Source organism: Hydractinia symbiolongicarpus, chromosome 1 (assembly GCF_029227915.1).
Source record: "Hydractinia symbiolongicarpus strain clone_291-10 chromosome 1, HSymV2.1, whole genome shotgun sequence".
In the NCBI taxonomy this organism is placed as follows: Eukaryota; Metazoa; Cnidaria; class Hydrozoa; order Anthoathecata; family Hydractiniidae; genus Hydractinia; species Hydractinia symbiolongicarpus.
The window spans coordinates 6,254,398-6,272,076 of NC_079875.1; the positions used below are offsets into that span (position 1 = coordinate 6,254,398).

Sequence of the window (17,679 nt, forward strand, 5' to 3'; positions counted from 1 at the left end):
AGGATTGTGTTATTTCCACCCATTGGTGAATGATAAAACAGATATTCGGAGTGGCAAAATCGGATATCGTAATTATTCAGTCTGGCTTTGCTGATAGTCTACTCTGTTGCGCGTCAACGAATATCACAAAGTTGACTGAATAATTATGGATATCTGATTTTACCTTTGTGAGTATCTGCTTATTGTTATATGTGACGTTGTGAACTCTACGATGGAGAACTTTTAAATATAATATGTTACGAAATCAATTTTTTTAGAAGAGAGAAAAGATAAAAGAGGGAAACAAAAGCTTTGTCACACAATACACAAGCTTCGTGACACAATACACAAACTTTGTCACACAATACACAAACTTTGTCACACAATACACAAGCTTCGTCACACAATACATAAGCTTTGTCACAAAATACGCAAGCTTTTTCACACAATAAACAAGCTTTGTTACACAATACACAAACTTCGTCACACAATATACTATACAAGGTTTATTAAACTCCTTAAAACTCAAATGATAACGAAACTAAAGATACAAGCTCTAAATGCACATCCCAATACAAATCCCAAACAAACACATAAAAAAAGAATATTTCTTAATTGAATGATATAGACACAAAGATAATTTTTCCTATCACAATAGTTGAAACAATGGTTGTATTCATGATGATGTACTTGAAGTACGAAACGCTTAGCAATACAAATATATTATATGAATTTATAAAATTGTTTTCTCATTAAAAATAATACATGGCAGTAGATTATACATACTGTTGAACAGAAAACAAAATTGTTCATTTAAAATTTCATTTAAATGTTGGTCATATTTATGAAACAAAATTTCCTCAAAGCGTGTTACAGATTTATTTTGATATATAAAAAAAAAAAATCATTCTGGCTATCTTCCATCCACCAATAAAACGTTAAATTAAGCAACTTATGGTGCAGAACAAGCAGCTAAATCGTGCTATTTCTTCAATTTTTACTTTCGCTTTTGATCAGCGCAAGTAAAAATTGTTCTATTGTGAAAACGATATTTCTTGAATGCGTGTTAAAGATTTATGTCTATATAAAAAACAAACAAGCAATATCAAAACTGCAATTTCCATTCCAATTGACCACCAATCTAACGCTGATATTGCAAATGCCTCTGTTAAGGCAGCTATAACAGTTCCCGAACCGGATAGAACTTTCCGTAACGCTTCAGTAAATCTTTGTATATTGGATGGCACCATTTTTGCAACCATAGTTCGCAACAAAACCATTTCAATGAACCACACAAAAATGTAACCGATCATAAAAAGAACCATCAGTGTTACATCACGTTCCAAATTTCGTTCTAATCGTTTCATGGCAATCATTATAACAAACAAAACCAGTTGAAAGACAATACAGACCAAACTTACATAGTACACAGCACGTTTTGAAGTGCAATATTTTGATAAAATTAACAGCGCAAAGAAGTACGTAATGCCATACGTCACTAAAGTTAACGTTAAAGCTTCTAAACTCCATCCCAATAAATTTAACTCTATCAATGGTATAAGTAGATCTAGGCTCATTAAGCAGTACATAAACATAAAAGAAGATACAAACATTAACAAAGCGTCTGGGTTTGTAATGATGGTTTTCAACACTAATGCTACAGAATGGTCACAGTCATGTTGTATTAGCATTTCTTTATCGACATCTACCTCTGCACTAAAGTCTAATTCACTCATACGAATTTCACCTGCACCACATTCTGTGTCATTATTTGGGCTTGTACAACACTCATCATGTTCTTTTATATGCTTTTTTAGATCAAACTCAGCAGAACAATCATACAGAAAGAAGTTGACAATTATTAACACAAGGAGTGTCATTGCAGCCACAAATATTCCAACAAAATTTAGGTAGTTTATTGTGAGAGATCCAATGTTAAACTCGAACGCGCCTTTAAAAATAATACCAAAACATGGACCGAGAGCAAATCCAACAGAGTAGGATGAAGCTAGCCACCACAATGCGCTCGTACCCTCGTTGCTGTCGTAAAGTCGAACAATTTCACCAGAGCAGATGCTACCGAATGTGTTGGCTATACCCGCAATAAATCTACCAATAACTAAATAAATTGGATGAAAGTGAATAGCATATAATAGATTTCCAATAATTTGTGCTACGAGTACAAAGTTTGTGTACAATTTCATTTTACGAGTTTTGTCAATAAAACGGCCAGCAGGAGGTCCCAGTATCGTCGAGCATAAACAAAATGATGCTATAGTTAATCCATAATACAACTTCGGTTTATCAGTTTTAACCAAATCTGTGAGATATGGATACAGTGTTGCAAACACAACACTGTAATCTACACCTACGATAGCACCACACAATAGGTATGCACCAACTGTTCTTCGTCGCTTTTTCTTCCAGCTATCCAAATTGAAATTACCCATCTCTTAAGATTGATAAGAAATTTGAATGTTACAAGGTGAATTTCCTGTTTTTATACAGTTTCTCTGGGGGGTTTTCATAAAAATGTACACATGAAAGTGAAACTAAAACAATCTGAAGTCAACCAAAACAAGATAAATGTGTGACATTGTTCTTGTCATTGTTTTGTGTTCCGAAAGGTGACAAAAATTTTTGTCTTGCCCATATTCAGTTCTTTTTATACTTTAACATTTTACATAACATTATTACAACATTAATTTTGTTCCTTTTGACGAAACGACCATTACTAAGATTGAATGCAGTATGACCTCTCCTGTTTGTGACTTAAGCTAAACAAATAAATATAATTTACAAGATACTAGGTTTTCATAATAAAAAAGCGAAAACCGTGAATAGAAAAATTGGTCAACCGAAACTACCTGTTTAGCAAACATAATGTTTCTCATTCCTTTTAGATATATCTCAAGAGTGGAGTGCAATGATTTTACTTTGAAATCCGGTCCTAAAAATGGCAATAAATGTATATAAAGATACAACATAAAATTGGATTTTAACATCTATTTTGTTAATTTAACAACACTTTTATCTAAATAGCACAAGAAAGAGTTATTGTTAGGCTCAATGGGGGATGGGGGAGAATGCTCGTCAAAGTAGAACAGTTAGCAGTCTAATTTTCCGTAGTGATAACTGAAAGCGCCATTCTTGCTTAAAATTGTGCAGAAATACAGGTTATGATCATCTAATTGCACTAAAATAGATCACTATTTTGTATATTGCAACTACTGAAGCCTTTAAGATTTGCACATCGCTTAAAAACGTGATGATATATCTATCTTGTGAAAAAATACAGAAAATAAATGATCCTATAGATACAAAGTATTTAAAAAAATAAAAAAAGTCCGTATCCTGCCCCTCCGTTCACACGTTTTCCAGTGACACTGACACATGCCATAGAATTGGAAAGTTGTACGAACTTAACTGCTTTGTGGCATATTTCCAACTACTTTTTTAATCACGAAGTTAAAAAAAGGCTAACTGGAAAGTTGACTGAACTTGATTTATGTATTTTATTTGAGATAACATCTGCATCAACATTCAAATTGTGTTTCTATTTTGTCTGTACAGCTTCATCTGATTAAGTTAATTTGTCGAATTATTTTTTACGCTACTCACACTCTTTAAGTCTAAAAAATTAAGAAGGAAAATGTTAATAAATTCACATATGTTCAATGAACAATAAATGTTTTCCTTGAAAAAGATAGCATTTTTTTGCTGTAAAAGTAGTAGCCTATATTTATAGTATAAAGTTGCGGAAATAGTGCCTGTAGGTAAACGAGTTATTGCGTTTATAGTTTAAAAGTTGCGGAAATAGTGCCTGTAGTGTATGTGTTTTTAACTTTCAGCAACACGCTCATTCCAACCCAGTGCAACCCAATTTCTATTTAGGCTAAATTGTGACGAAAAAAGAAATGATACTCTAACTTGCCCCTCCAACCTATGATAGAAGTCACATGTGCCCCGCGCGCTCCCTCGTTCCCACAAAAAGATAAAACGACAGAACAAACACCCCTGTATTCGCATAGACGGCTCCAGTGCCAAGCGGTGTCCCATTTTTTCAAACTTTAGTCCGTATTTCTATAACTTTCCCCTTTAACCCATAAGTCTAGTCACACGTGCCCGTGCGCCCCTTCACCCCCCCCCCCAAAAAAAAGGATAACGACAGGACAATTAACCCCGCACCCTGATGAACCGCGTCAGTGCCGAACAGCGGTTATACGTCAATGCACCAATACGCGTCCGCAATCCGATACGCGTCTTACCCTCCCATGCAGCCCTTCGCGAGCAATTGTAGTTATGGTAAATTGGCAAAATTAAATAACGCTTATATTAAGTCATAAGCCGCATTTTGCCCCAACAGGTTGTAGCCTAGAAGTCCGTGGTGAAAAAGCTACAACCTTTGCCAGTCTATAACAATTTATCGCGCGTCCCTTTACCATTTATTCCCGCGATGCCCCAGAAACTTGAGGTAAGAAATTTCTGACTACTGCAAGACGGTGGGTTTAATCTTGTCACGCATATCGCTCCGCAGCCTCTTGCCTAGAAGCTTAGATAAAATTGGTAATTATAGCAAGCGATAGTGCAACTAGTGCATGTTGCGAGCGCGCTTGTTCTCAAAATATTTTGTATATGGTTGGGTACAGAGATTGTTCAAATTTGGACTTCTTTGAAATTAAAAAATAGCATAATTTGTTGATTTAAATTTATTTGGAAAAATAATTTTGTACGGGCTTACCATGGCAGTGGGGAGGTGTATGTGTGTGAGAGATATATCACTAAAAATAGCGATAATCCCTGTATTTTATTGTGCTTTCTGATGCTGTTGATTTATATTCTTTTTGTTGGGTTTGATAATTGTTTTGTTTTGGTTTTCTTTGATTTTTATGGTGGTCATTGGATTTGGTGTTTTTTCGATTGGAATTGGAGTTGGTGTTTTTGTAGTATAATTTAGGTGGTCGGATTTTGAGATTCATAAGTGGTACTGGTCGCTGCGTTTGATTTGGAATTTCTTCTTTTGGGAGGAGTGTAGTTCTTTTAGTTATTGGATTTTTCTTGTTTGTGGTCACAGGTGGAGACAGAGGTGTAGAAGGATACTTACCTGACTTACCTGGAGAGGGTTGGCCGCACGTTACGTTGTCTGGTATGGGTGTAGGTGTATGTATGTACTGTAATTGTAATTCAATTTGGTTTAATTTAGATTTTATGTGCGTGATGTTTTCATTGACTTGTTCCAGAAAAATATGGTGAAGGGAGGTGGCTGTATGTTGACATATCTGCTTCCAGTAGGTAGTTCGGTTTTTTGTAAGGGAAATGGTGGAGATGATATTTATGCATGGCCCAAAGTTCTCGATTTCTGTTTTTTTTAATTTTTCTTTTAGGAGCAAGTCCAAGCTTTGTTTTTTTTTCTTTTTCGAGGTGTCTTTGGTGCACGAAGGTAGGGGAGTCTTCTGGAGGAGCAAACATGTCAAAGTCTTCTGGAACGCCAGTACTGAGTTGATCGCAGTCTATGATTAAAGACTAAAATTTTAAAGCAAAAAATAGCGAACAACACTTTATCATTAATTTTGTCGGGGTTAAAAAGGGGAGGGGGGGAGGGGAGACCAAAAGGAAGGTGCATGTGAAATAGTTCTATAACGATCCCCTGGGTATCCCACTTAAAGAGAGCATTTTGTTTTCAAATATGTCAAAATAATACCATGTGTTTAATTTGTGTTCCAAATTGGTTGTAATCCATCTAATTTGGTGGATGCGTTTTATCGTTTTCATAGTGTTTTTGTTAAAGTGGCTACATAAAATATGTTGTATGCAAATTTGTGGGGGGGCAACCATTTCCAAACATAAATAAAATTAATTTAAATGTATCTGAATCGGATAGAGGGAGGTTAGTAAACAATAACTGCATATCTAAAGGCCATGTGTGTATTGGGAAAAAGCTGTCACCATTTAGAGACTTATAAATTTCGCCGCGTATTTGTTGGATATTGCTATTGTTAAGATTGCTGAAGAAAATTTCTGTCTTTTTTATCTCCTTCACCGGCGTATGTTGCGTTCAGCGACATTATCTGCGCAAAAAAAAAATTTTAATAATAATGCTGAGACGAATAATGGAATGAAACAGAACGGAAGAAAACCGAACGGAGCGGACTGTCAAAACAACGAGAATGATCAGCTTGCCAAAACAGCCTTCATCAGGAGCAGGTACCGCTTCTTCCCTGTTTCTGTGAAACATGTTTCACCTGCCCGACAGGGAAGTGTCCGAGCAAACTCCTTGCGATTACAGAAGTCCCTGTTCGTTTTTCTTAGAGAGAAGTGTGTACTTAGACCAGATTGAAAAATAACGGTCGCGATGTGCGCATTAGCTATATGCAAATTGAACATACTTACTGAAGATAAATAAAATATGATGGTGGCAATGTTTACAGTTGAAAAATCTCGAAGATAATGTCAATAATATTTTGGTTGTGTCTAGGCCCCCAAAAAAAATTTTTCGAATGCGTTATTTGATTAAACGGCGGTGGTTGCGGACTTTGATGTAAACAAGAACGTTCGAATCTGGGAGCGGGAAATTTCGATCCTTATGTCTCGATAATTGTCGGACGCAAAAGGAAGCATAGAGCGAGAATTTTCGATCCGAAAATGGCGGGAATTTTCGATCCGATTGCAAAAAGGCGGGGTTTTTCGATCTGTCTGGATAATTGTCGGACGCAAAAGGAAGCATAAAGCGGGAATTTTCGATCCGACTGCAAAAAGGCGGGAGTTTTCGATCCGTTTTATTAAAAGACGAAAAATGATTAATTCAAGAATTTTTGGCCCTTTTGAGAAGGAGTTTTGTCCCCTAAAATATAATTGCTTAATAGGACCTTTGACTTAAGGACGACAAGGCTATTGAGGAAAACCACAATAATGTTTTACCTAAAATATATATATGTAGACAGAAAAAAAATTATTTTTATATAATTACAAAGGTTTTTGAGCCGATTTAACCAAAGTGTCTCTTAGGCTTTTGCCCCGTGTGTATGCAGTTAAGGGGCGGGACGGCCAGATCGATTTTAAAGTCTCATTTTTTTCGATAACTGACCAATGTTTGTGAATAATTCTACTTTGCGCCTTACCAACAGGGGAAAATGGAGTTATGAGTGGTGTGATTTCTTCTACGTGTGTGTGCATGACGGGTTCGAGGAGTTCATTTCTCAAAAAATTCAGAGCCTTTGAAAATTTATCAATTATGAGATTTAGGGGGTATCCTCTAGCCAGAAATTTGCGTGCAAGAGTATATAATTCCTTTCCTAAATTTTGGTCATTGGATATGATTGTGCAATATCTCAATGCCTGGGTATATACGACGCTAGCTTTAACATGATGAGGGTGTTCAGAGGAGTAGTGTAAAAGCATCATTCCATCAGTAGGTTTGCGGAATAGGGTTGTTTGTAATTTGCGAGACTGGTCAATATATATGCGTGTGTCAAGGAAGGGAATATCTGATTTTGAATACTCAAAAGTAAATTTTATGGAAGGGTGAATTTTGTTCATGTGTGTGAATAATTGTTTTAATTGTAGTTCAGTTCCCGTAAATATGAAAAAAATGTCATCTATAAAGCGCTTCCAGAATTCAATAAAACCGGGAAAATCAGCTATGATTAGGCCTTCAAGTACTGCCATAAATAGATTTGCGTAAGGTGGGGCCATTCTTGTACCCATGGACGTTCCTTTAATTTGGTGATAAAATGATGTCATAAATTTGAAAAAACTGTTTTTAAAAATGAGATGCAGCAGCGTGTGAAAGACATGATTTGGTGGGGTATATTTAGGCATTTCATTTCTAAATTGTTTTATAAAATCGAGTACTGCTTTAATTCCTTCATCATGGGGGATGTTTGTGTATAGAGCCGTAACGTCTGCTGTTACAAGAAAAGCATTTTTGGGCATAGGTGGGAGCTCCCGCAATCCTCTGAGAAAGTGTTTTGTGTCTTTAATGTAGGACGGTAGTTTCGTGACCAAAGGTTGGATGAAATGTGTTACGTATTTTGATAGGTTGTCTGTGGCGCTGTCACAACCCGAAACAATTGGTCTTAGTGGGATCTCAGGTTTATGTATTTTAGGTAGTCCGTAAAATAGTGATGTGCGCGGTGGATTAGGGGGAGTTAGAAATCGTCTAGTCGTTTTATCAATGTATTGTTTAACAAAACGGAAATAGACATAATCTTTTACCTCTTTGCTAATGTCATTGGTTAGGTCATTTGGCATTTGTATGTATGTGTTTCTATCATTAAGGTGCAAGTGGACTTTGTCTATGTATTTGGTAGTGTTAAGAATGCAGACCCCCCCACCTTTATCCTGGAGAGGCAACTAGACCGCTGGAGTATTTTTCACCGCCCCAGTCCGTGGTATGCACCGCTGTGGGTGTGTTGCTCGGGGCCCAACATCCCCGGGCCAGTGGAGGCCTGTGGCGATTCGAGGGGTGGGTCGGGATATATCATGCATTTCACTTAATCCAAAGCCTATTCCATCAAAAAACATAAAACGGATCGAAATTTGCCGCTCCCTTATTCGAACACCCTTGTTTACATGAAAGTCTGCAAGCACTTTTACATACTCTGGAACTTAATAAAAGTTTAGGATCCAAAATTCCCGCTTTATGCTTCCTTTTGCGTCCGACAATTATCCAGAAGTAAAAAAACGGATCGAATTCTCCCGTGTTTCGCTTCTTTATCTTCTCTCTCCTCGACAAAATTGATTTCGTAACATATTATATTTAAAAGTTCTCCATCGTAGAGTTCACAACGACACATATAACAATAAGCAGATATTCACCAAGGTAAAATTAGATATCCATAATAATTTAGACAACCTTGTGATATTCGTTGACGCGCAGCAGAGTAGACTATCAGCAAGGCGAGACTGAATAATTACGATATCCGATTTTACTGCGCTGAATATCTGTTTTATCATGCACCATTGGAAGGAAATAACACAATTCTCTTAGATTCATCATTATCTAAAGTGGCGAACCTCTTCATATTTTATTTTATTTTATTTTGTTTTTGTCTTTTTCGTTGTTCTTGTTTCTTGTTGTTGTAAAACTTCAGTTATTCTCAGCTCTCCATCTGATTAATTATGTTTTGTGGGCTACCTGAGGTGCATGATAAAGTAAATTAACGTGTGGGATTACACATATCACAAATACAATAGCGGACAAAATGTGTTGTAACATCCTAAAAATAGGTATATTTTGTCAAAAATTACTAATTTCACAACAGTGTCCCCCATTTCCAAATTATTATCCATCCAATTTAAATACACTCAAGTCGTGCTAATTATTTTAAACAAAGCGACATCTTTCGAGCAACCCGACGTAACATTTAAGGGGGAGGCAGCTTAATTTTTACAAAATTAGTACTTAAACTTGTCTGTAGTGCCCTTCGCCTCATTTCTCCAGACTTAGGGTAACAGAATAGGGACAAAGTTTTGTCAGAATCGAATTAGATTGGATTAAAGTTGCTTCAAGTGTAGTGTTGTGTGATTGTTCAAACTGACAAAAGTGTTCTGGTGTGATTATACACTTAGTTTGGGTTGAAAAATTAACACACGTTCAAGAAGCTACAAAGCGGGTTAAGTAAGATCTCAGTTCTTGATGTTACTCTGCATCCTCACACATACCTAATAACATTGTATAATAACCAGACCACTCAAAATGTCGAGGTGCAAGAAGTTATACATACTATATTGCAACAGTATAGACAACCTAATAATAAAAATTTTTTAAGACTTGCTACACTTTTATAGGCACAAATATACATTTTATGTATATATATATATTTTTCAGTATTCTTTTGGAAGCTATGGTCTCAAAGCAAGACAATACGAGGGACTGTATTTTTCAAAAAAACTATACTAAAAAGCCCTGAGAAGGGAATCCAATCCTTCAAAAAGATTTTAAAGTCATCATTGTTGTTTCAACTTTGTATGCAATTATTTGGTACGTTTTTTGCAGAATTCTTAGGCTAGATAGCCAGATAAAAAAAGTTCACTTTCTTTAGAAGAAAACCTGATTTAAAAGCAAGGTAAGTGCTTGTATAGAATAAATTATGAATATTGAATAATTGTATTATACGCAAGCTTTGTCACGCAATACTCAAGCTTTGTCACACAATATACAAGCTTTGTCAAACAATACACAGCTTTGTCAAACAATACAAAAACTTCGTCACACAATACACAAGCTTTGTTACACAATACGCAAGCTCTGTCACACAATACACAAGCTTTGTCACATAATGCACAAGCTTTGTCTCATAATGCATAAGCTTTGTCACGCAATACACAAACGTTGTCACACAATACAAAATATTTGTCACACAATACACAAACTTTGTCACACAATACACAAGCTTTGTCACACAATACACAAGCTTTGTTACACAATACGCAAGCTTTGTCACACAATACATTAGATTTCTCAAACAGTACGCAAGCTTTGTCACACAATACACAAGCTTTGTCTCATAATACATAAGCTTTGTCACACAATACACAAGCTTTGTTACACAATACACAAACTTCGTTACACAATATACTTTACAAGGTTTATTAAAACTCCTTGAAACTCAAATAAAGATGAAACTAAAGATACAAACTCTAAATACACATTTTAAAAATCCTAAACAAACACATAAAAAAAGAATATTTCTTAATTTAATGATATAGACACAAAGATAATATTTCCTATCACAATAGTTGAAACAATGGTTGTATTCATGATGATGTACTTGAAGTACGAAACGCTTAGTAATAAAAATATATTTTATGAATTGATATACTTGCTTCCTTATTAGGAATATTACGTGGCCGCCTTTTATAATAATAATAGTTGTTACATGTAACAATATTTCCTGAATGCGTGTTACAGATTTATTTCAAAATCAAATAAAAATATCATTCTCGCTATCATCCATGAGACATCCACCAAAAAGATGTTAAATTAAACAGCTTATGGTGCAGAATAAGTAGCTAAATTGTGCTATTTCTTCAATTTATACGTGCGCCTTCGACGCAGAAAAATGTACTATTGTGAAAAGGATATTTCTTGAATGCGTGTTAAAGATTTATATCGATATAAAAAACAAATAAATAATAACAAAACTACAATTCCCATTCCAATTGACCACCAATCTAACACTGTCATTGCAAATGCCGCTGTTAAGGCAGCTGTAACAGTTCCCGAACGTGATAGGACATTCCGTAACGCCTCAGTGAAACTTTGTAAATTGGATGGCACCATTTTTGCAACCATAGTTCGCAACAAAACCTCTTCAATGAACCACACAAAAATGTAACCATACATAAAAAGAACCATCAGTGTTACATCACGTTCCAAATTTCGTTCTAATCGTTTCATGGCAGTCATAATAACAAACAAAACCAGTTGAAAGACAATACAGACCAAACTTACGCAGTACACAGCACGTTGTGAAGTGCAATATTTTGATAAAATTAACAGCGCAAAGAAGTACGTAATGCCATACGTCACTAAAGTTAATGTTAAAGCTTCTAAACTCCATCCCAATAAATTCAACTCTATCAATGGTATGAATAAATCTAGGCTCATTAAGCAGTACATAAACATAAAAGAAGATACAAACATTAACAAAGCGTCTGGGTTTGTAATGATGGTCTTCAACACTAATGCTACAGAATGGTCACAGTCATGTTGTATTAGCATTTCTTTATCGACATCTACCTCTGCATTAAGGTCTAATTTACTCATACAAATTTCACCTGGACCACATTCTGCGTCATTATTTGGGCTTGTACAAAACTCATCATGTTCTTTTATATGCTTTTTTAGATCAAACTCAGCAGAACAATCATACAGAAAGAAATTGACAATTATTAACACAAGGAGTGTCATTGCAGCCACAAATATTCCAACAAAATTTAGGTAGTTTATTGTGAGAGATCCAATGTTAAACTCGAACGCGCCTTTAAAAATAATACCAAAACATGGACCGAGAGCAAATCCAACAGAATAGGATGAAGCTAGCCACCACAATGCGCTCGTACCCTCGTTGCTGTCGTAAAGTCGAACAATTTCACCAGAGCAGATACTACTGAATGTGTTGGCTATACCCGCAATAAATCTACCAATAACTAAATAAATTGGATGAAAGTGAATAGCATATAATAGATTTCCAATAATTTGAGCTACGAGTACAAAGTTTGTGTACAATTTCATTTTACGAGTTTTGTCAATGAAACGGCCAGCAGGAGGTCCCAGTATCGTCGAGCATAAACAAAATGACGCTATAGTTAATCCATAATACAACTTTGGTTTATCATTTTTAACCAAATCTGTGAGATATGGATACAGTGTTGCAAACACAACACTGTAATCTACACCTACGATAGCACCACACAATAGGTATGCACCAACTGTTCTTCGTCGCTTTTTCTTCCAGCTATCTAAATTGAAATTACCCATCTCTTAAGATTGAATCTCTTTAAACTAAAAAGAAATTTGAATGTTACAAGGTGAATTTCCTGTTTTTATACTGTTTCTCTGGGGGATTTTTCATAAAAATGCACACATGAAAGTGAAAATAAAATAATCTTAAGTCAACCAAAACAAGATAAATGTGTGACATTGTTCTTGTCATTGTTTTGTCTTCCGAAAGGTGACAAAGATTTTTGTCTTGCCCATATTCAGTTCTTTTTATACTTTAACATTTTACATAACATTATTACAACATTAATTTTGTTCCTTTTGACGAAACGACCATTACTAAGATTGAATGGAGTTTGTATGACCTCTCCTGTTTGTGACTTAAGCTAAACAAATAAATATAATTTACAAGGTACTAGGTTTTCATAATAAAAAAGCGAAAACCGTAAATAGAAAAATTGGTCAACCGAAACTACCTGTTTAGCAAACATAATGTTTCTCATTCCTTTTAGATATATCTCAAGAGTGGAGTGCAATGATTCTACTTTGGAATGCGGTCCTAAAAATGGGAATAAGTATATAAATATACAACATAAAATGGGATTTTAACATCCATTTTGTTAATTTAACAACACTTTTATCTAAATACCACAAGAAAGAGTTATTGTTAGGCCCAATGGGGGGGGGGAGAATGCTTGTCAAAGTTGAACACTTAGCAGTCTAATTGTTTGTAGTGATAACTGAAAGCGCCATTCTTACTTAAAATTGTGCAGAAATGCAGGTTATGATCATTTAATTGCACTAAAATAGATCACTATTTTGTATATTGCAACTACCGAAGCCTCTAAGATTTGCACATCGCTAAAAACGTGATGATATATCTATCTTGTGAAAAAATACAGAAAAAAATTGATCCTATAGATATAAAGTATTTATAAAAATAAAAAAGTTTAAAGATCTCACATCATATATCATTGCTAATCCAAAATTGCCTTTGTATGCGTAGCGTATTGTAGGCTAAGCGTATTGTAGGCGTAGCGTATTGTAGGCGTAGCGTATTGTAGGCGTAGCGTATTGTAGGCGTAGCGTATTGTAGGCGTAGCGTATTGTAGGCGTAGCGTATTGTAAGCGTAGCGTATTGTAGGATATTTCCTCTGTCAAGATGTTAAGGCCACAAGAAAATTTGATTGGTTATTATTGAAAATGAAGGCTCGTGATTAGTATATTAAACGTGAGTGTTCAAAACAAGGCCGGAAATGTGGAGTCTTTCCGTGAGTCTCGCTACTTGTGGTACCATTGTGAGTGACAGACTGACAGCCGTATACGGGTATTGTAATATAACTAGTCAATGGCCTGTCGATAAGCCCACGGGTGCGCACGTCCTTTATATATTTATGTATATTCATATACTCTATGTTTCAGGTACCATTTTGTGAAGAGACATACAGAATAGGACTAATTTTATAAACACCGTCTTCTGAATTTACCCGTCGCAGCAAAGTGGATAAAAATATATGTTATTTGATATTCGTTTCTCCGTAGCACGTCTTTCTAACTCAGCCGGGGTCCGCGCAGAGACAGCCAAATATAGCTATTATTAAAGAGATGATGGACTATGTAAAACTTTGGTAAAAGCTCATTTAGTTTTTGTTTTCAAGTAGACAAAAATATGATAAATTACAACACATTCTAGATTTGTTGATCAACTTTTTAAACTCTCTTTCTTTAAATTCATTTTCTACGCCAGCTAGATCGCTAGCAATGCTAGTTTCTGTTTGTGTGAAAACATTAACACCATAACAAGTTAATATAATATCTTGAAAATTCTCAAACACTCTTTCAAATTAATTCATCCTTCCAAAGCAGGCTTCTTTGAACATCTATCTACATGACTTAGTTAAAAGATTTAATTTTGCACGTATTTTATCTGTAAAAGATCAAACTCGCTAAAGTTTGATCTTTTATCAAAAAAATAACAAAAATACTTCATCAAAAGTTCAGTTTTTGAAAACATGGTATTGAGGAAAGGTCGATTATATTTGTAAACAACAAAACTTTGTTCTAAAGCTACTTAAATTTATGAAAAACGTTTGCGTTTATTTTGTTACATATAACAAAATATCACTGACTAGTTCATGGTGCCTCGTTTTACATTGAGAAAGAAAATAGCAGCATAAAAAAGTAGGCTACTGATATAAGAAAAACAAGTGCATGTAGCTAGCTAGCTATCAAAGTCTAATGTTTTTTCGTGTATCTGAGTAAGTTCTATTTAGACACTAACATAACGCTTAGACATATTTCATAAAAATTGCTCCTAATGTTTTTCGCACATGTATCCTTGTCAACATTGATATAACTGTCAAAAAATCGTTTATCCGTGTCCCTAAAAATAGTCAAAACAGGAACTCAGAAACTATGATAATAGTGGAAGTATTTTGTGCCTTAATTTTTTTTTACCAGCCTAAAACATGTCATACTAAGTTTTAGGCTTTATTTCAATTTTATTTTTTTAGCGAGAAGTATGGTTTTAAAGGAGGAATATTCTTTATAATCCTCTTTGCTGGGCACTTTTAGTTATATCCATTTAAGTACATAGACTCGTACTTGTTAATATATCCAAATTAAGGAAGTATTTTAACCAAGATATTTTAAACTTGTTAACTTTGCAGAAAATTAGTTCACGTAAGAATGTTAAGTGTTTCAAAAATTAGTTCTCACAAAAAATAATTCCCCCAAAGATCCTTTTAAAGTTGCTCTTTTACATATTAGAATGTTCGGAAGCTTGTGTAAACTATCTGAAACCTTTTGTATACAAAATTTTTCTTATCCACTTCAAAAACTATACCAAACATAAAGGCTTTTGTTCTATATTACGTATTTCATTTTTAATTAATTTAAGAAGCATAACTGCACACAAGATCTATTTTAATAACAGAGAAGTCTGTACTTCGTTTCCATCCCAAATATATATCTTTAGTTGTGTATATATATTCAGAAAATAGTCTGCCCTTCTCTTCACTCCCTTGTTTTTTTTCATAGGATTCAACACGCCACACAAAGAAACCTTTTCCCTAAACTGGATTTGAAATCTAAACTTGCACATAAAACAGCACAACTTCTTTTCCAACCTTTAAAGACTGTTATTGCAGTTACCAAGATAATTTTTCCTGTATTTTTTACTCGTGAGACGATCCAATTGTCAGTACATTTTCTCTTGCTGGAACATAAATTTTCTAACTGCTTAAGTTCCGCCATTTTTTGATCGCATAAATTAACATATTCCTTCTGGAAATAACTTTGTTCGTCATGTATTTGAGTGCTAAAATCTTTGGACATTTCCTAACTTTTATCGGGAAAATAATTTATAGGAAATTTTTTTATCATATTAAAAAAGAACTACTTTACTTATCGCTTACATACTATTATTCTTGTTCGTTTTAGTCGTGAGAAAATACAATATGTTAGTACGTTTCTCGGTTGCTGAAACATAAAATTCTACCCTCCAAAGCTCCGTCATTCCTCAAGGTCAATTTGATATCCAATTAGCATTTTCTTCCGCGCGCCGTAGGTTAGGAGAAATTCGATTTGATCATATTTTAAATAGAAAAGACTAAGTCGAACCAATCGAGCTTGTGATTCCATTGTTATTAAAAATAATAAAGAATTTGATAAAAATTTCAATAGGCACGAAATTTTTTCTAACCTTCTAGGTTATGCCAAGAGTCTCGAAATTGCCGCGTATGGATTGAAAAACGCCTAAAAAACAGTGAAAATGGTTCTCTCAAAACGGTTTCTATCTTAGCCCTAACTGCACCGGTTGAAGGGAGGAGGAACACAAAATGCCTTTAGCCTCTTTGACCGGGAATAACTTTGTTCGGCATGTAATTATGTTCTGTGATTTTAGGACATTTCAACATCAAAAGGTTTCCTTCAGCTGAAAATTAATTTTTAAGGAGAACGGCTTAGGGGTCACAAAACCCTTGGAACTAGGTTGCGCTCCAATTACTCCCTAACTCGCCGAAATGCAAAACAATGCTTTCAATTTCGTTCACTTAACCCTATTCTTACCGACAGTGTGCACAATACGCGCGGACCAAATATATTTAGCCGCCGTTTCCAAAATTTTCATCGTAGCGTGTTGAAATTTTATGACTTTTATTACTTTTTACTAGCCGTCACTTGTAAAATTGTTGTTGTTTTTTCGTCGTGCCGTGCGGTCACATCGGTCAGTCTGTTGGTCGATCTTTAATATAGCTACACATTTTCGGACTTTCCGTAATTCGATACTTTTTGTTTGAAATAGATCTTACAAGAATATATCACATTTAGCATTAAATAAAGTAACTAATAATTCATTTTACTATTCGTATTGATGATGATATTTATTCTGATATGAACATTTAGAACGAAATTTTTATATTCCTTAGCACAAAGTTTCATATAAGCAAAAAAGATCGAGCCGAAAAGATTTTTCTATTTCGATATGTATAATGTGATAATCTATCGTTATACAAAATTTACATACTTTTGGACAAAAATTATAATGGTTAGTGTGATATTATTTGAGAAAAATTCTCACCAAAATGAAAATTTATTTCAAAAAACCCAAAATTTCTCTAATCTGTGAAGTCCTTCTCACTAATATAAAAATGATTTTTCAACATATAAGTGGTTGAGTAGGAAGACTAACCACTTATAATCTAGCAAAGGAAAAAAGCATGGCATACATTGTTTTATCCGTTAATTTTCGCTCTTTATTACTTTTCGGTCCATTTTACCTAAAACGGCCGACAACGCGACTTGTTGCGTGTGACCGCCCAGAAAGATTATTTACAAAAAATTTTTTAGTGGTACATTTATGTTAAAATGTTATCCAGTCAAAATTTCAGAGCCAGGGGACTAACCGATCAATTTTAAAGGACCCCGTGCCCTATGTGCACACTGCTGGTTTTAAGCGCCCCCCACCCCCCCCCCCCCCCCCCAAAAAGGCCGATATGAATACGGTTAACCACAAGAAAAGGAAACTTTTGAAGCGTTATATACAGAATTGTGTGACTTCATTAAGTGTATGTTTATCGGGTGAATTATATCAAATAAAGCTTTCCTGAAAACTCCACGCCAACAAATTTTCTTCACGAAGTTTACAAGTGATTCTATTGCAGTATCTCTGCCATTATGTTTTTCGTCAATGTTATGTACAAAAGTTTTGGATAGACGAAGTAATGTTGACATATTCTGACGTAGTAAGTTGCCCT

The 17,679-nt window shown here is 34.8% G+C and overlaps 1 protein-coding gene across 1 annotated transcript; it reads right to left on the reverse strand.

The window, feature by feature from the left end:
• Nucleotides 1-76: 76 nt before the first annotated feature.
• LOC130644586 (uncharacterized) lies at nucleotides 77-2,429 on the reverse strand. The gene is made up of 3 exons (XM_057450285.1): nucleotides 1,077-2,429; nucleotides 306-520; nucleotides 77-206 (listed from the first exon to the last, which is right to left on the reverse strand). Exons 1-3 carry the CDS (start codon nucleotides 2,427-2,429, stop codon nucleotides 77-79), a joined length of 1,698 nt encoding a protein of 565 aa, XP_057306268.1.
• Nucleotides 2,430-17,679: the final 15,250 nt, after the last annotated feature.